This window comes from Monodelphis domestica, chromosome 4 (genome assembly GCF_027887165.1).
Source record: "Monodelphis domestica isolate mMonDom1 chromosome 4, mMonDom1.pri, whole genome shotgun sequence".
NCBI classification, from domain to species: Eukaryota; Metazoa; Chordata; class Mammalia; order Didelphimorphia; family Didelphidae; genus Monodelphis; species Monodelphis domestica.
Window position 1 is genome coordinate 340,559,967 of NC_077230.1, and position 19,112 is coordinate 340,579,078.

General features: G+C 40.8%; 1 protein-coding gene across 1 annotated transcript in view; it reads right to left on the reverse strand.

Annotated features, from left to right (window-relative positions):
* Window positions 1-19,112, reverse strand: part of MYO7A (myosin VIIA) — a 155,448-nt gene that overhangs the window by 52,622 nt on the left and 83,714 nt on the right. The window contains exons 26-29 of the mRNA XM_056794938.1: window positions 14,499-14,626; window positions 11,612-11,738; window positions 9,295-9,414; window positions 6,301-6,474 (exon numbers count right to left, since the gene is read on the reverse strand). Coding sequence (XP_056650916.1) covers window positions 6,301-6,474; window positions 9,295-9,414; window positions 11,612-11,738; window positions 14,499-14,626 — 549 coding nt within the window. The remainder of the gene's footprint in view (window positions 1-6,300; window positions 6,475-9,294; window positions 9,415-11,611; window positions 11,739-14,498; window positions 14,627-19,112) is intronic.

Genomic DNA, 19,112 nt, shown 5'->3' on the forward strand with positions numbered 1-19,112 from the left:
CCACAAGGTCAGAATTAAAGGATGGAGTAAGACCTTCTGGGCCTCAACTGATAGAAAGAAGGCAGGAGTGGTAATCATGATATCTGATAAAGCCAATGCAAAAATAGACCTGATCAAAAGGGATAGGGAAGGTAATTATATTTTGTTAAAAGGGACTCTAGACAATGAGGAAATATCATTAATCAACATGTATGCACCAAATAATATAGCACCCAAATTTCTAATGGAGAAACTAGGAGAATTGAAGGAAGAAATAGACAATAAAACCATACTAGTGGGAGACTTAAACCAACCATTATCAAATTTAGATAAATCAAATCAAAAAATAAATAAGAAAGAGGTAAAAGAAGTGAATGAAATCTTAGAAAAATTAGAATTAATAGACATATGGAGAAAAATAAATAGGGATAAAAAGGAATACACCTTCTTCTCAGCACCACATGGCACATTCACAAAAATTGACCATACATTAGGTCACAGAAACATAGCACACAAATGCAAAAAAGCAGAAATAATGAATGCAGCCTTCTCAGATCACAAGGCAATAAAAATAATGATTAGTAATGGTACATGGAAAACCAAATCTAAAACCAATTGAAAATTAAACAATATGATACTCCAAAACCGTTTAGTTAAAGAAGAAATCATAGAAACAATTAATAATTTCATCAAGGAAAATGACAATGGCGAAACATCCTTTCAAACCTTTTGGGACGCAGCCAAAGCGGTAATCAGAGGCAAATTCATATCCCTGAATGTTTATATTAACAAACAAGGGAGAGCAGAGATCAATCAATTGGAAATGCAATTGAAAAAACTCGAAAGCGATCAAATTAAAAACCCCCAGCAGAAAACCAAATTAGAAATCCTAAAAATTAAGGGAGAAATTAATAAAATCGAAAGTGATAGAACTATTGATTTAATAATAAGACAAGAAGCTGGTACTTTGAAAAAACAAACAAAATAGACAAAGTACTGGTCAATCTAATTAAAAAAAGGAAGGAAGAAAAGCAAATTCACAGCATTAAAGATGAAAAGGGGGACAGCACCTCCAATGAGGAGGAAATTAAGGCAATCATTAGAAATTACTTTGCCCAATTATATGGCAACAAATACACCAATTTAGGAGAAATGGATGAATATATACAAAAATACAAACTGCCTAGACTAACAGAAGAGGAAATAGAATTCTTAAATAATCCCATATCAGAAATTGAAATCCATCAAGCCATCAAAGAACTTCCTAAGAAAAAATCCCCAGGGCCTGATGGATTCACCTGTGAATTCTATCAAACATTCAGAGAACAGTTAATCCCAATACTATACAAACTATTGACATAATAAGCAAAGAGGGAGTTCTACCAAACTCCTTTTACAACACAAACATGGTACTGATTCCAAAACCAGGCAGGTCAAAAACAGAGAAAGAAAACTATAGGCCAATCTCCCTAATGAATATAGATGCAAAAATCTTAAATAGGATACTAGCAAAAAGACTCCAGCAAGTGATCAGAAGGATCATTCACCATGATCAAGTAGGATTCATACCAGGGATGCAGGGCTGGTTCAACATTAGGAAAACCATCCACATAATTGACCACATCAACAAGCAAACTAGCAAGAACCACATGATTATCTCAATAGATGCAGAAAAAGCCTTTGATAAAATACAACACCCATTCCTATTAAAAACACTAGAAAGCTTATGAATAGGAGGGTCATTCCTAAAAATAATAAACAGTATATATCTAAAACCAACAGCTAATATCATCTGCAATGGGGATAAACTAGATGCATTCCCAATAAGATCAGGAGTGAAACAAGGATGCCCATTATCACCTCTACTATTTGACATTGTACTAGAAACACTAGCAGTAGCAATTAGAGAAGATAAAGGAATTGAAGGCATCAAAATAGGCAAGGAGGAGACCAAGTTATCACTCTTTGCGGATGACATGATGGTCTACTTAAAGAATCCTAGAGATTCAACCAAAAAGCTAATTGAAATAATCAACAACTTTAGCAAAGTTGCAGGATACAAAATAAACACACATAAATCATCAGCTTTTCTATATATCTCCAACACAGCTCAGCAGCAAGAACTAGAAAGAGAAATCCCATTCAAAATCACCTTAGACAAAATAAAATACCTAGGAATCTATCTCCCAAAACAAACACAGGAACTATATGAACACAACTACAAAACACTCGCCACACAACTAAAACTAGACTTGAACAAATGGAAAAACATTAACTGCTCATGGATAGGACAAGCCAATATAATAAAAATGACCATCCTACCCAAACTTATTTATCTATTTAGTGCCATACCCATTGAACTACCAAAATACTTCTTCACTGATTTAGAAAAAACCATAACAAAGTTCATTTGGAAGAACAAAAGATCAAGGATATCCAGGGAAATAATGAAAAAAAACACATATGATGGGGGCCTTGCAGTCCCTGACCTAAAACTATATTACAAAGCAGCAATCATCAAAACAATTTGGTACTGGCTAAGAAACAGAAAGGAAGATCAGTGGAATAGACTGGGGGAAAGCGACCTCAGCAAGACAGTATATGATAAACCCAAAAATCCCAGCTTTTGGGACAAAAATCCACTATTCGATAAAAACTGTTGGGAAAATTGGAAGACAGTGTGGGAGAGACTAGGAATAGATCAACACCTCACACCCTACACCAAGATAAATTCAAAATGGGTGAGTGACTTAAACATAAAGAAGGAAACCATAAGTAAATTGGGTAAACACAGAATAGTATACATGTCAGACCTTTGGGAGGGGAAAGGCTTTAAAACCAAGCAAGATATAGAAAGAATCACAAAATGTAAAATAAATAATTTTGACTACATCAAACTAAAAAACTTTTGTACAAACAAAACCAATATAACTAAAATCAGAAGGGAAACAACAAATTGGGAAAAAATCTTCATAGAAACCTCTGACAAAGGTTTAATTACTCATATTTATAATGAGCTAAATCAATTGTACAAAAAATCAAGCCATTCTCCAATTGATAAATGGGCAAGGGAAATGGATAGGCAGTTCTCAGATAAAGAAATCAAAACTATTAACAAGCACATGAAGAAGTGTTCTAAATCTCTTATAATCAGAGAGATGCAAATCACAACAACTCTGAGGTATCACCTCACACCTAGCATATTGGCTAACATAACAGCAAAGGAAAGTAATGAATGCTGGAGGGGATGTGGCAAAGTCAGGACATTAATGCATTGCTGGTGGAGTTGTGAATTGATCCAACCATTCTGGAGGGTAATTTGGAACTATGCCCAAAGGGCGACAAAAGAATATCTACCCTTTGACCCAGCCATAGCACTGCTGGGTCTGTACCCCAAAGAGATAATGGACACAAAGACTTGTACAAAAATATTAATAGCTGCGCTCTTTGTGGTGGCCCAAAACTGGAAAACGAGGGGATGCCTATCAATTGGGGAATGGCTGAACAAACTGTGGTATATGTTGGTGATGGAGTACTATTGTGCTAAAAGGAATAATAAAGTGGAGAAGTTCCATGGAGACTGGAACAACCTCCAGGAAGTGATGCAGAGCGAGAGGAGCAGAACCAGGAGAACATTGTACACAGAGACTAATACACTGTGGTATAATCGAACGTAATGGACTTCTCCATTAGTGGCGGTGCAATGTCCCTGAACAACTTGCAGGGATCCAGGAGAAAAAAACACCATTCATAAGCAAAGGATAAACTATGGGAGTGGAAACACCGAGGAAAAGCAACTGCCTGAATACAGAGGTTGAGGGGACATGACAGAGGATAGACTCTAAATGAACACTCTAATACAAATACTATCAACAAAGCAATGGGTTCAAATCAAGAAAACATCTAATGCCCAGTGGACTTACGCGTCGGCTATGGGGGGTGGGGGGGAGGAAAAGAAAATGATCTATGTCTTTAACGAATAATGCTTGGAAATGATCAAATAAAATATATTTAAAAAAAAATAAAATAAAAAAAATAAAAAAAAAGAACTGTGGGAGTAGAAATGCAGAGGAAAAACAACTCCCTGATCACATGGGTCAGTGGGGATATGACTGGGGATATAGACTTTAAATGATCACCCTAATGCAAATATTAATAATATGGAAATCAGTCTTATTCAACGACACATGTAAAACCCAGTGGAATTGCAGCTCGTTAGCTATGGGAATGGGGTGGAAGGGGGGGGAAGAATATGAATCATATAACCATGGAAAAACATTCTAATTAACTAATTAAATAAAAATTTTCAAATAAAAAAACGAATACTTAACAGGGAAAAAAAAAAGCTTGGGGTCACCAAGAGAGGACAACTGAACAACAAGTATTATTTTGGCCATCCCATGTGCCTGGAAAATATTTCATCCTTATCTTAAACTCAGAGAGTCTAATCTTTTTCTTCCTTTAAGACTCAGCTCAAGTACCAACTTCTACACAAAGCCTTTCCTTATTCCTCCTATCTGCTGATGCCCTCCCTCCTGTTACCTTGCATTTACTGACTTTTTATTCACTTCATATTTACACTGTATTTTTCTCTGTGCTTCTTGTCCACCCCATTAGAATGTAAGTTGCTTAGGACTGGGGATGGTTTCATTCTTTGTACTTGTGTCTCCAGTGTTCAGGACTTATTGGTTGACTATTCCTATCTATGGATGTGTCCTACTCTGGCACCCCCAGTCCTGCCAACCAGAATATAAGCAGGTCAGGCACTGCAGATTTTATCACTGTTGTTCATGTTGTGGTTGTCCAATTGTTCAATTGTGTCTGACTCTTTGTAACCCCGTGGACCATATTGTCCAGTTTTCTTGGCAAAGATGCTGAAGAAGTTTGCCATTTCCTTCTCCAGAGGCTAAGTGACTTGCCCCGGTCCACAGCTAGTGTGTTGGAGATCACATTTAACTCAGGTCTTCCTGACTCCAGGTCCAGCACTCCATCCACAGAGCCTCCTAGCTTCCCTCTTTCTCATAGTCTCATTCACAGTTGTTGCTTAATAAATGCCACTTGAATTGAATATCAGTGACTTTTTTCCCCATAGCAGAGATGGAATACAGGTAAGGGCTTGCCTAGAGTCATAGAAGTGTCTAAGGTGGGATTTGAACTCAAGTCTTCCTGACTCCAGATCCTGTGTTCTATGCATTGTGCCACCTAGCTGCCTCAAAATCCAACAAACAAATTGAAAGGGAAACACCAAGTTCTAAACACATTTTTTCACCCTTGGGAGCTTACAAAGGGATTTTTTTCCTGTGCCATCTTATGGGAACTCACAAAATCCTATAAGGCAGATGGTACCGGCACTCCCAGTAGGTTTAGCCCAAGGAATGATGAAGTTAAAAGACCTGTGTTCAAGTAAGAGTTGTAACTAATCTAATTAATCACAGGTATAAGCTGTTTGATTCCTGAGAAAGTCTCTTCACCCTCTTGAGGGTTTAGTTTTTTCCTCTTTTATAAAAGGGAGTGATTTCCATTGGTATGTCTTATAGCTAATCCATAAAATCTACTCTATCCCTTAACTATATTCCTACATAGATAAGATGGGAGCTGTAGGCAGGGCCCAGAGAAGAGAAAGAAGAGCTCTCCCTAACTTTTTTTTTTAAACTCTTACCTTCCCTCTTGGAGTCAATACTGTGTATTGGCTCCAAGGCAGAAGAGTGGTAAGGGCTAGGCAATGGGGGTCAAGTGACTTGCCTAGGGTCTTACAGCTAAGAAATGTCTGAGGTCAGATTTGAACCTAGGACCTCCCATCTCTAGGTCTGGCTCTCAATCCACTGAGCTACAGCTGCCCCCCCCTTTTTTTTCAGATGAGGCTAATGCCAAATAGATTTATTGTATATAGAAAAAGAAAAAAAAAACACACTTGAAATGTTAAAGGTTTATCATCCAAAAGAAGGACATAGGGAGTTGGGTGGAGTCTAGTTTTAAGAGTGATGGGGTGTTACCTACCAGTTTTCCTTACTCCTACTATAAAATAAATTTTGTTTTCCTATAAACCAAGGGTTTGTGCTTTACTGGGCCTGAAGAGGTCCCTGGGCGGGTGGTTATTATCTCCCATCCATCTAGGAAGCTTCCTAATTTCATATGTTCTACTTCACAAGGAAGCTGGGAAAATCCCTTGCCATCAGCAGAGACGTAAGGACACATGAGCTTTTTAGTATTACCCCCGTTTTTCAAAGAAAAAAACTGAGACTCAAAGAGAAATGACTTGGAATTCACATAGGCACATACCCTCCCCTCTGGCCTTCTGGTTTGAATCAAGGAAGCACAAACCTTATCAAATAGGGCAATGTAGAGAGAAAACCCAAAGCGATCCCTGAGTGTTATCTTGTCGGCGAGAGAGTTGCAGAGCTCTCGGGCTGTTGTTGCTGAGTCAGCCAAGAGGGTCTTGGTGGTCCCGTCCATAAATGTCACAGGCAACATGATGGGTTTCTTGGATTTTGTAGCCTATGATGTTTCAGGGGCAAAATGAGACCACAGAAAGTTAGAGTAGACACATTGGAATGACCTACAGGTCTCCCTGGGTATCAAATGTCAGAGCTGAGAGGGACTTTAAAACACAGAAGGTCAGAACTAGAAGGGTCTTAGAACATGGGCTGCTAAAGATTTCCTTGTGGAAGAAGAGCTGCCATGGGGTATCATGCTCCTTGGCCCTCTGCTCCTTGGTGCATTGTTTACACTAGAAGATAGCTTCCATAATACAATCATTCCCACTGCCCAAAGATAACACCTGAACAGGGGTAAGACAGGAGACCGTGTAAGAGTCCTTAAAGCACAAAAAGCAGAGATGTAAGAGACTTTGGAACATAGGCAATCAGAACCTAGGATTTGGGGACAGCTAGGTGGCAGTAGGTAGAGTTCCAGACCTGAAGTCAGGGCTCAAATCTGGCTTCAGACATTTCTTAGCTGTAAGACCCTAGGCAAGTCATTTAACCATGATTGCCCAGCCCTTGCCCTTCTGTGTCTTAGAGTTGTTAATAGGACAGAAAGTAATGGTTTAAAAAAAAAAGAATCCAAGAGGTTGTAGCTAAAAGGGACTCTAGTACATAAAATGTTGAAGCAGGAATGGATCTTATAAATCCTTTATTTCAACCTCATTTTAACATTGAGGAAAGTATGACCCAGAGAAGGTAAATGACTTGTCCATAGTCACTACTAAAGTTGGAATAGAGCCACAAATGGATCCTGGGTGTCCTGCTTTCCAGTCCAAGACTCACTCCATTAGACTATCCTGTCCCCTCTTTGACTGAATAAAGCCAGGCTATTTTCTTTTTGAACCAGCCAGCATGTGGCTGTGTCTTTCTGTCTCACAAAACTTTCATGAGTAGATTGAGAACAAACTGGATGCATTACTCATGGGAGCCAAGATACACTTCTAGCTTGATTTGCAGCTTGGCTTGCCATCTTTGAAAGTAGGTAGGCATTTGGAGGTGATGACATGCTAATCTGATCATCTACCCTACTGGGACCAGGCTAGAGGAGAAACCTGCTCCTCCCCTCAAAGTCTTTATATCTTCTCTGTTCTGTAGCTGCATTTTCACAGGGGGCTTTGTGGAGATGACACATTCTAGATCATCATCTGGCCTCAGAAAAGAACTCTAATGCTGGGCCTTGCTTGCTGTGTGACAAAGCCAATGACCCCATCACAGAATCACAGCATCTCAGAACTGAAGAGAACTCAAGGGCCTCTTTTTGCAAAAGCTAGATTAGACTTCTCTTCCTTAGGCTCAGAGGGTAGAACTAAGAGTGATGGGTGGAAGTTACAAGCAGACAGATTTAGATTGGATATCAATAAAAATATCATAATAAGCAAAACTGTCCAAAGATAGACTGGATTTCCCTGGAAATTAATGATACTACTAACACATTTCTCTAATATATTAAAGACTATGGAACTCTTCCCTCAAAATAACCCTGTGAGATGAATAGTACAAGTGTTATTAGTTTCATTCTATAGATGAGAAGATGAAAGTGAATTAAGGAGGTGAAGGGTCTTGACTAAAATACAACTAATAGTTTTCAGCTGACATTAGAACCCAGGTCATCCGACTCCAAATTCAATACTCTTCTCACAATACCAGTCTAAGATCTCTTTTCTTAGAGATTTTCAAATGGGGTCTGAATGGTTCTATGTTGTAGACTCAGTGCAGGGCATTCCTACTCAGTGATAGATTAGATCAGTGATGGCAAACCTTTTAGAGACCAAGTGCCCAAAGTGCAACCTTGTATGTGAGCCTCATGCCTTACCCCAGACAGAGAAGGGAGGAAGCTCTTCCATTGGACTGCTGGGCAGAGAGGTGAGTGAAGTGAGAAATGTCCTCAGGCAAGGTGGAGAGGGGGAGAGTCCCCTCTGGTACGAATGCCAAAGGTTTGCCAACATGGTATTAGGTCAAGATCCTTTTCAGCTCTGAGATTCTGTGATTTTCAGGCAAGCAGGATCATAAGGCAGTACTCTGGCATTAGAATATAAGCTCTTACAAAAATATTTATAGCTGCACTCTTTGTGGTGGCAAAAAAAATTGGAAAATGAGTGGATGCCCTTCGACTGAGGAATAGCTAAATAAATTGTGGTATCTGTTGTTGGTGATGGAATACTATTGTGCTAAAAGGAATAATGAACTGGAGGAATTCCACGTGAACTGGAAAAACTTCCAAGAATTGATGCAGAGTGAAAGGAGCAGAAATAGGAGAACATTATACACAGAGAGGGATACACTGTGGCACAATCGAATGGGATAGACTTCTCTACTAGCAGTAATGCTAGTAATCAAGGACAATTCTGAGGGACTTATGAGAAAGAACGCTATTTACATCCAGAGAAAGAACTGTGGGAAACACAGAATATAAACAATTGCTTGATCACATGGTTTGATGAGGATATGATTTGGGATGTAGACTCTAAATAATAACCCTAATGCAAATATTAATAATATGGAAATAGGTCTTGATCAATGACACATTTAAAACCTAGTGGAATTGCTCATTGGCTCCAAGAGAGGGGTGGGAGGAGAGGGAAAGAACATAATTCATGTAACCATGGAAAAAAATCTAAATTAATTAATTAAACTTTGAAACTAATAAAAAGATAACTAAAAAAAAGAATATAAGCTCTTTAAGGCAGGAGCTATTTTACTTATGTCTTGGGGATGTCTGGTACAGAGTAGGTGCTTGAAAAATGCTTGATTAGTTGACAGGTCAGGGTTGGTAGAGACCTCTATCATAAGTAGTTACCTTCTCCAACCTACATAAAGCCAGCCCAGCTCATACCTGTAGTTCCAGCCAGCTAGGAGGCTGGGTCCTTGTTCCATTCACAAAGGTCCTCCTTAGCCTTTCTTCACAGTAAGGAGCATAACCAGGTGGGCCCCCATTCATGTAGTTCCTCAGATACTGTCAGATATACAAAGACATAAGCAAAGAATGGTGAGAAACAAGCCTGTGTTCAGCATCACAGTGGAGCTGGGAAAAGCTTTAGAAGGTATCTAGTCAGGGGCAGCTAGATAGTACAGTGGATAAAGAACCAGGCCTGGAGTCAGGAGGACCTGGTTTCAAATTTGACCTCAGATACTTCCTGCCTTGTGATCCCAATTGCCTAGCCCTTACCAGTCTTCTGCCTTGGATACTTAATATTGATTCTAAGATAGAAGGTAAAGGTTAAAAAAAAAGTCATTTAGTTCACCCCTGCCTCCACATTTGTAAAATGGGGAAATTGAGACCAGAAGTATTTAAGTGACTTGACCACAAAACCAGGTAGTAAGTAACAGAGCTAGGATTTGAACCTAGAGCTTCTGACTCCAAATCCAGTGATCTTCTTTCATTATATTATGGCACATTATATGTGGGTGTAATTCTTGGTATAATATTGGATAAAACAAAATCTTTTCCTGGAATTATTTTTTTAACCCCTACCTTTTGCCCTAGAATTGATACTAAGTATTGGTTCCAAGGCAGAAGAGCAGTAAGGGCAAGGCAAATGGGGTTAAGTGATTTGCCCTGGGTCGCCCAGGTAGGAAGGGTCCAAGGCTAGATTTGAAGTCAAGTTCTCCTGACTCCAGGCCAGGCACTCTATCCACTGCACTACTTGTCTGTCCTCCCCTGCACTCTTCCACCCCCACCCCCCCAACCACAGAATGCACTTGGAGACAAGAGGGTAGACATGAACTCCATGATTTCTGGGGGCCATCCCTGAGTGCCCAGTTCTATACAGTTAACAGGGCTCTTCTAGAAGAAGCAGTAGCAAATAAAGGAATCTCGGCCACAGAGGTCCAGTCAAAACATAAAGGATCTCCCTTTCCTTTGAAGCCCAACAGTGCTTAGAGTTTCTAATGCTAGGAACTTAAGTTTCTAGAGAGCTTTGCAACTCACAAAGTATTTCCCCCTAAGCTAGGATCCACACCTACCTCTTCTAAGGTTCTAAGTTTCCCCTACCTATAGCTCACTGACCCTCACAGCAGACATGATCCCTCATGGTGGCTCTGGAGTCAATCCACAAATATTCATTCCCCAAACCTTGGCAAAGTTGCCTCCCATTCCAGAGAATGAAGAGGTCTGCCGACACTTTCCACTGAGGTCATCTGTCAAGAGGATCAGCTGGTTTTAAAGCAGTTAGAGGGAGACAAGTCATAAGTGAAGTTTGGGAATTTCAGTATAAGGGAATTAACAGTATGGGAGTTATGTTGTAGAAAGAGCCCTGTTGTAGTTGGAATGAGAAGTCTTGGGATCAAGTCCTAGCTCTGGCATGTGCTCACAGGAAATCTTTCCTTTTAATACCTCTGTTGATTATTTCACACACACACACACACACATGAAAACAAATTAGCTCCTCTATTAGATTGTGAGCTCCTTGAGGGCAGGGAACCACATCTTTACTTTCTTGTATCCCCAAGGTTTAGTCCAGTGCCTAGCATATAGTAGGATCAAATGAGATAATAATTGTATTTAACATAGTGCCTGGCTTTGTACCCCAAGATTTAGGTTGTATCCCACTAATATTTTGTATCAATTAGTGGTGCCCAGGGACTTAATGAATGTTGCTGACTTCTACTCTGGATATCAGTCTCTTCTTCTGAAAAAGTGTGACAGTAATGCCCTCCATGTCTAGGATTACTTTGTAATCCAATAGAAGCTGATCAATGTGAGCAGTTACACTAATACATTTTAATATTAGGCATTCTGTATTCTTGATGCTGATGGTCTGTCCTCTCGGTTTGCCCCTGCTCTATCAAGGTAGTTAATAGTGATTCAAACATGAGTTCTGGTCCCAGTCAGAATGCTTTCAGGGATTCCTTATTCAGTGTTATAGAACCACCCTCTGATACCTAGCTCTGTGAGTAGGTGTGTCTCCCTCATAATCTGCCCATTAAAATCTAGATGAAGGGAGCTGGGTCTTATTGTGTGCTTCTGGGAGAATTAGTTTCCCTTTAAAGGGCATTCATTGGTCTGTGAGTTTGGGTAAATAATGAAAGGAAGGGACCAGGGAAGCCAGCCTTAACCTAATCTGGACCTGTGTGAGAGAAGTTCTGAAGTAGTCCATATCTCAGCTCTACTTAAACACGTGGGAAAAAAGACTCCTCCCCTCCCACATTACCTTAACGAACTTTTCAGAAGGTGCAAAGCACCCCACACACAGGGACACCAGGATCCAGCCTCGGGCATAGCTGCTCTTGGAAGGGTTGTGAGTGAGCTGTTTGCAAATCTGACAATATATTTCATCCCTAGAAAGCACAAGGCAGGCAGGGATGGTTAATCATGCAGTGAGTACTTGAGAGAACACAATATAGATGAGGGGCTGGAGAGGCTTAGGGTCAAAGCCTTTATAGGTGATAGATTTCCTTCATCACCTTCATCATCAGCATCATAATTTGTTGTTCAGTCATTTCAGTCACATCCAACTCTTTATGACCCCATTTGAGGTTTTCTTAGGAATGATCCTAGAGTGGTTTGCCATTTCCTTCTCCAGATCATCTTATAGATGAAGAAACTGAGGCAAATAGGGTTAAGTGACTTGTCCAGGTAGTAAGTGTCTGAGGCCAGGTTTGAACTCAAGAAGGTGAATTTTCTTGACTCTAGGCTGAGCACTCTATCCACCATGCCACTTTGCTGCCCTCACAATAATAATCTTAGTTGGTATTTCTTTAGTACTTACAGTTTGCCAAATCCTTTTTGTATATATTATCAACTAATCAATCCATGAACATTTATTAAGTGCCTGACTATGTGCCAGGTACTATGCTAAGTGCTAGGGAAATAAAAAAAGAGGCAAAAGATAGTCCCTGCCCTCAAGGAGCTTACAACCTAATGGGGGAGACAACATGCAAAAATATACACAAAGTAAGTTAGAGTCAAAACAAATAAGAAATAATTGGCAGAGAAAAGGCATTTGAATTAACACAGATTCGAGAAAGTGGGATTTTGGCTAAGACTTAAAGGGATCCTGGGAGGTCAGTGATCAGAGCAGAGGAGGGAGAGCATTCTAGGCACAGGAGATAGAGAAAATGCCCAGAGCCAAGAGATGGAATGTCTTGTTCCTGGAAAAGCCAGGAGGTCAATGTCACTGAATCAAAGCATACGTGTCTGGGAGCAAGGCGTAAGAAGACTAGAAAGGGAGAAGGGACTAGGTTATGAAGGGCTTTGAATGGTAAACAGAGCATTTTGTGTTCCTTCTGAAGGCAATATGAAGCCCCTGGGAGGGAGGAGTGGGGAGGTGTGTGTGGGGGTGTGAGGACACGACTGGATCTGTGTTTTAGGAAAATCACTTTGGTGGCTGGAAGGATGATGACTTGGAGTAGGGGGAGACTTAAGAAAGATAGACCCACCAGCTGACTATTGTAATAACCTGGATGATAAGAGCTTGTACCAGAGAGTCAGCAAGTAGTGTCAGAGGCAAGCAGAAGATATATTTGAGAGGTGAAATGGAAAGGTCTTGGCAAGAGATATGGAAAGTGAGACATAGTGAGGAGTCCAGGATGCCTCCCAGGTTGTAAGCCTGCAAGACCCTGGGAGGTAAGATCGATTTTATCACATTCATTTTTACAGATGAGGTGACCAAGGCCTACAGGAGATAGGTGACTTACCCAGGGTCACACAACCAATAAGCATCTGAAGAAGGATTCAAACTCAGGTCTTCCTGGTTTCTAAGTCTTGGCTCTAACTACTATGCTACACTCAATGGACCAGTTCTGGAAATATACATGAATACATCTTCTGCAAGTTTAATCACATTCTCTTGGGGAATGGGGTATCGCTGATTTAATTAGCCAAGATTAAAGAGGGCTGGACTCCATTCCAGATGGAGAGGTGGCACACTGAAAAGTGCCGGTCTTCTGTTTTGAAAGACATGACAACTTACTGTGTCAAGACAACCACACTGTAGCAGTTGTTACCTTGGGCAAGTCCCTTAGCTTCTGGGTGGAAACAGCCTCTTTCCACACAGCTGGAAATGTCTGAATCTTTAACACTGCCAATCTGTACAAGATTAGTCTTTCAGATGGCATCTAGGAAGATGGTTCTGTTCCTTCAGAACCCTGGGCGTCATGCACTGGGCCGGGGAAGAGGAGCAGGGCTACCCTCCCATTCTCCCCCTCACTCCAGGGCCCCTGTGGCCACAAGACTCAAGGTTGGAGTTTCTTTCGTTTGTTCTTTTCAGTTCGAGGCTCAGGCAACAGAATCCCCAGATCTGGGAGCTCCAGTCCTGGTGACCCTGGAGCCAGAATCCAGGCTGCCTATTGCTGCTAACCCAGCAGAGATGCCTTGAGAAGTCAGGGTCCTGGGACTTTACACTTGGAACTAGTGGGGCTAATGCTATATAAGACCTGAATTAGGTTGTGTGTTTTTTTTTTAATCATAACCTTCTGCCTTAGAATCAATACTGTCTTGGTTCCAGGGCAGAAGAGCAGTAAGGGCTAGGGAATGGGGGTTAAGTGACTTGCCCAGGGTCACACAGCTAGGAAGTATCTGAGACTAGATTTGAACCCAGGACCTCCTAGCTCTCTGAGCCTGGCTCTCCCTCCACTGAGCCTCTTTGTTGTCACCTGATTTAAGTTGGAAACCTAATCTTCCTCTGCTTCCCAGAGGCTGATGGGGCATGAAGGAATTATGTCCTTCTCCCACTTCCCCCAACATAGTGAGGGGGTTACATTTGCATCTTTGCTCTTTCTGTACCTTTGAAGTAAATATTTCTCTATAAAGACTAACCTGACTATTCAATGATTATACTGGGGTACCAGAGACCCCTAAAATTAGGGGGTAGCCAGGTGCCTTAGCAGTTCTGCCTGAAGACCTTCTGGGGGAAGCCGTCCTTGTGAGGAAGAAGCCCCTTCTTAGACTGATCTGAAAGGGGCACTCCCTCCTCCATTGGTCCCAGTTCTGCCCTCCAGGTCTGAGCTGAACAAATCAGCTTCCTCTTTCTCCAGGACAGCCCTCCCTCCTTCCCCTCATCCTCTCCTCCAGGCCATCTGCCTCCTGTTTGCATGTACCTCAGGGCAGGCCGCAGGATGCCATTCCCAATGATGAAGTGAAGCTTCTCCAAGTTAGAGGTGGGCCTGTCCTCCAGCATACTGTTTCCCTGGACGGTGGATTCCCCATCATGCAGTCTCTTGGTTACCTGAAAGGTCAGAAGTCAGAGAGAGAGAGAGAGAAAGAGAGGTGGGGAGAAAACAACCCAGAAACAATGAGATAAAAGGATAATTTTATCTTTGATTCCGTCGGAATCCCGGGACTGCAGGTCTTCTTCTTTCTTTTTCTTTGTTTTCTTTAGAATATTTTTTTCCATGGTTACATGATTCAAGATTCCCCCCCCCCCCCCACCTCTTCCCTTCCAGGGCTTCTTTATTTCTTCCAAACCTAACTGGAAGAATTGAGGCAGGTCAGGGAGCCTCTTTAGACTTCTCTTCCCACATCTCTGTCACTTCCCTGCTGATTCCTGCTCTGGCATTCTCTAAGTTCTCCAGATCCTTCCCCCCCCCCCTTTTATCCTAACTTCTGTCTTAGAATTGATACCAAGTATTGGTTCCAAGGCAGAAGAGTAGTAAGGGCTAAACAACTGGGGATAAGTGACTTGCTCAAGGTTGCACATAAGACATATCTAAGGTCAAATTTGAACCCAGGACCTCCTGTCCTCAGGCTTGGCTCTCAATCCACTGGGCCATCTAGCTGTTCCTCCCTGCATCCAATGAGCTTGAGTATTTTCCCTTTACCTCTCTATAAGCCCTTGTCTCTAGCTCTGGCCCAGGACTCAGCTCATCTAGGAATCCCAGCCTGATTAACACCATCAAATCTTTGCTTACATGCACCTCTTAGTACAGAGGACCATTCCCATCTCTCATACTCCTGTTGTTCTTAACACCAAGCCACACACATAGGAAATACAAGCAAAAGCTTGTTGGAGGAAATAAGTAGCATTTATTAAGTGCCTACTATGTGCCTGGAACTTTGCCAAGTGTTTTACAAAATTATCACATTTAATCCTCACCCCAACCCTCAGAGGTAGGTGCTATTTTAATCCCCATTTTATATTTGGGGAAACAGAGGCAGTCAGAGGTTAAGTGACTTGCCCAGGGTCACACAGCTAGTAAATGTCTGAGACTGGATTTGAACTCAGATATCTTTAATTGCACACTCAGCAATACAGTCACTGTACCACCCTACTACCTTCAGTGCTGAATAAAGAACAAATAAATCTGTGAATGAAAATATAGGCAAAGGGGTAACCAGGTGACTCAGTGAATAGAGTTCCAGGCCTAGAGATGGGAGGTCCTGGGTTCAAATCTGGCCTTAGTCACTTTTAGCTGTGCCACTTACCCTAATTGCTTAGCCCTTACAGTTCACCTGCCTCGGAACCACTATTTTCTATTAATTCTAAGTCAGAAGGTAAGGATTTTAAATAAATAAATAGGGAAATGAAAGATGAGTGAATGAATGAGTAAAGGAATAGATAGATGACTAATGAGTAGGTAAGTGGAAAAATGAATGAGTTAATTCATTCAACAAAAGAAAAATTGGTGGAGCTGTGAACTGATCCAACTAATTTGGAAAACAATTTGGAATTATACTAAAAAAGTCTCTAAAAAGGTTTTTGTACAAACAAAACCAATGTAATCAAAATTAGAAGGGAAGCAACAATTTGGGAAAAAATCTTTATAACAAAAACCTCCAACAAAGGTATAATTACTCAAATTTATAAGGAACCAAATCAATTGTACAAAAAAATCAAGTCATTCTCCAATTGATAAATGGCCAAGGGACATGAATAGGCAATTTTCAGATAAAGAAATCAAAACTATCAATAAGCTCATGAAAAAGTTTTCTAAATCTCTTATAATTAGAGAAACACAAATCAAAGCAACTCTGAGGTATCACCTCACACCTAAGAGATTGGCTACCATGACAGCAAAGGAAAGTAATAAATGTTGGAGGGGATGTGGCAAAATTGAAACATTGATGCATTGCTGGTGGAGTTGTGAATTGATCCAACCATTCTGGATGGCAATTTGGAACTATGCCCAAAGGGCACTAAAAGACTGTCTGCCCTTTGATCTAGCCATAGCACTGCTAGGTTTGTACCCTAAAGAGATCATAAGGAAAAAGACATATACAAGAATATTCATAACTGCACTCTTTGTGGTGGCAAAAAATTGGAAAATGAGGGGATGCCCTTCGATTGGGGAATGGCTGAACAAATTGTGGTATCTGTTGGTGATGGAATACTATTGTGCTCAAAGGAGTAATGAATTGGAGGAATTCCATGTGAATTGGAACGACCTCCAGGAATTGATGAAGAACGAAAGGAGCAGAACCAGGAGAACAATGTACACAGAGACTAATACACTGTGGTACAATCAAATGTAATGGACTTCTCTACTAGCAGCAATGCAATGATCCAGGACATTTCTGAGGGACTTATGAGAAAGAATGCTATTCACATCCAGAGAAAGAACTGTGGGAGTAGAAACACAGAAGAAAAACAACTGCTTGATCACATGGGTTGATGGGGATATGATTGGGGATGTAGACTCTAAACAATCACCCTAGTGCAAACATCAATAATATGGAAATAAATCTTGATCAATTACACATATAAAACCCAATAGAACTGCTCGTTGGCTACTGGAGGGGGTTGGGAGGTGGGGAGGGAAAGAACATGAATCATGTAAGCATGGAAAAATATTCTAAATCAATTAATTAAATAAAAATTTTCAAATAAAAAAAAAGTCTCTAAACGCATTCACTCCTTGACCCAGTGATATCATTCCTAGGTGCATGTATACAAAGTCAAGGGGCAGAGGGGAAGTTTCTGTACTCACTAGACTATCTATAGGAGCACATTTTGTAATGGTGAAAGAAAGTGTTGATTTGTTTTGCTTAATTACTTTTTTAAAAAAATAAGGGAAGTGAGGAGTTTGGTGACATGCTAGTGATTTTTTAAAAGCATGAATTGAATATAAAGAATTAATTGGATTCTCTTCTCCAATATCTCCTCCACATGAATGCCAGAAAAAATATTTTCTAAAGCATCTGCTCAAGAATCTTTAGTGGATCCCAATTGCCTTTGGAATAAGAGTGAGGCTTATTTTTGTCATTTAAAGTTCCTCAGAATCTGGCCTCAGCCTCCTTCTTTCCAGGCTTACTGTGCATCCCCTTTTTCTTCATTAAAAACAAATCAATCTATTTGCTGATCCCCAATTTGGCATCTTAATGTCCTGCCACCTCCATAGTTTTGCACGAGCTGTGTTCCATGCCTGGAATATACTTCCTCTTTATCTCTTAGAATCCACAGCTTCACAGCAGATTTAAGTTTAAATGCTGCCACATAAGGGGAATCTTTCCTGATTTGTCCTACTTCCCCTTTGAAACCCTCCCTGGTTTTTTCTGTCCACAACCATGATCTCTTTCCCTACAGTAGTAATAGTGAACCTTTTAGAGACTGAGTGCCCAAACTGTCCCTAGTTCCCCTGCACCTTACCCCAGACAGGGGAGGGAAGAAGTGTTCCCATTGAGCTGCTGGGCAGAGGGGCAGGTGATGTGAGAAATGTCCTCAGGCGTTGGGGAGAGGAAGAAGGGAGCAGCCCAGACCCACTGGCTTTTTAGTAACAAACTCTGGCACTCAGTGCTGGGGCAAGGGCAAGGGCATACTTGCCTACAGAGAGGGCTCTGAGTATCCCATTAGCATACATGTCATAGATTCACCACCACAGCCTTGTGGTATCCTCCTAGTAGTTCCTTGGGGGCAAGGTAAGGTCTGGTTTCTGACTTGTCATTTCTCCCATTCCTTGAACAATGCTTTGCACATTATTATTTAAAAAACAAAAAAAAAAAAACTAGTATAGAATTCCCAGAGGAGGAAACTTCCTCTGCCTAATCCATAAGAGCACCTTCTTAGGAACTTATGGTTTTAAGGAGTTGCCTGGGGCAGAGGTATCAAATTCTCCAGAGTGTAGAAACTAGATTAAAATGTAATTGGGAATATTTAATAAAATAAAACAATGGAATTAGAAAACATCGATATGTAGTTTTCTAAGCTAATATACAGCTTGGAGGGATCTTTATATTCAGTTAGTGGCCCCTTTCCTATTTGACTTTGACACCACTGAGAAGTTAAATGGCTTCTCCAGAGTTCAACAGCCAGAATGTGTCAGTGGGGAGAGGGACTTGAGCCCAGGTCTCCCTGCCTCAGAAGCTAGTTCTCTAGTGTCTTTCTGCCTTGGCATTTATTAAATGTCTGTTGAATTAGAGAAGAGGAGGGATATAAACTTATTCCTGTCTCTCTCTTTTTAGGCATTTAATAAATATTTGTTGAGTTAGATGAATGGAGGTAGAGGGGGGGACTTATGTATATAATCTTTAAATCTGTCTTTCCTTTTGCATACAGTGGGCACTTAAATGTTTGTTCTTATGCAAGTCAGACATCCTCCTGGGATACCAAAACGAAGAACCAACCACAAATGCTTGTCCAATTGGATGACTTGAGGAAGAGGGGGAACTTATGTATAAATTGTCATTATTGTCTCTCACTTTGTATACAGTCAGCACTTAATAAATGCTTATAGAACTGATTAAATTGCTCTCTTGGAAAGGCAGTGCTCTCTGGCTAG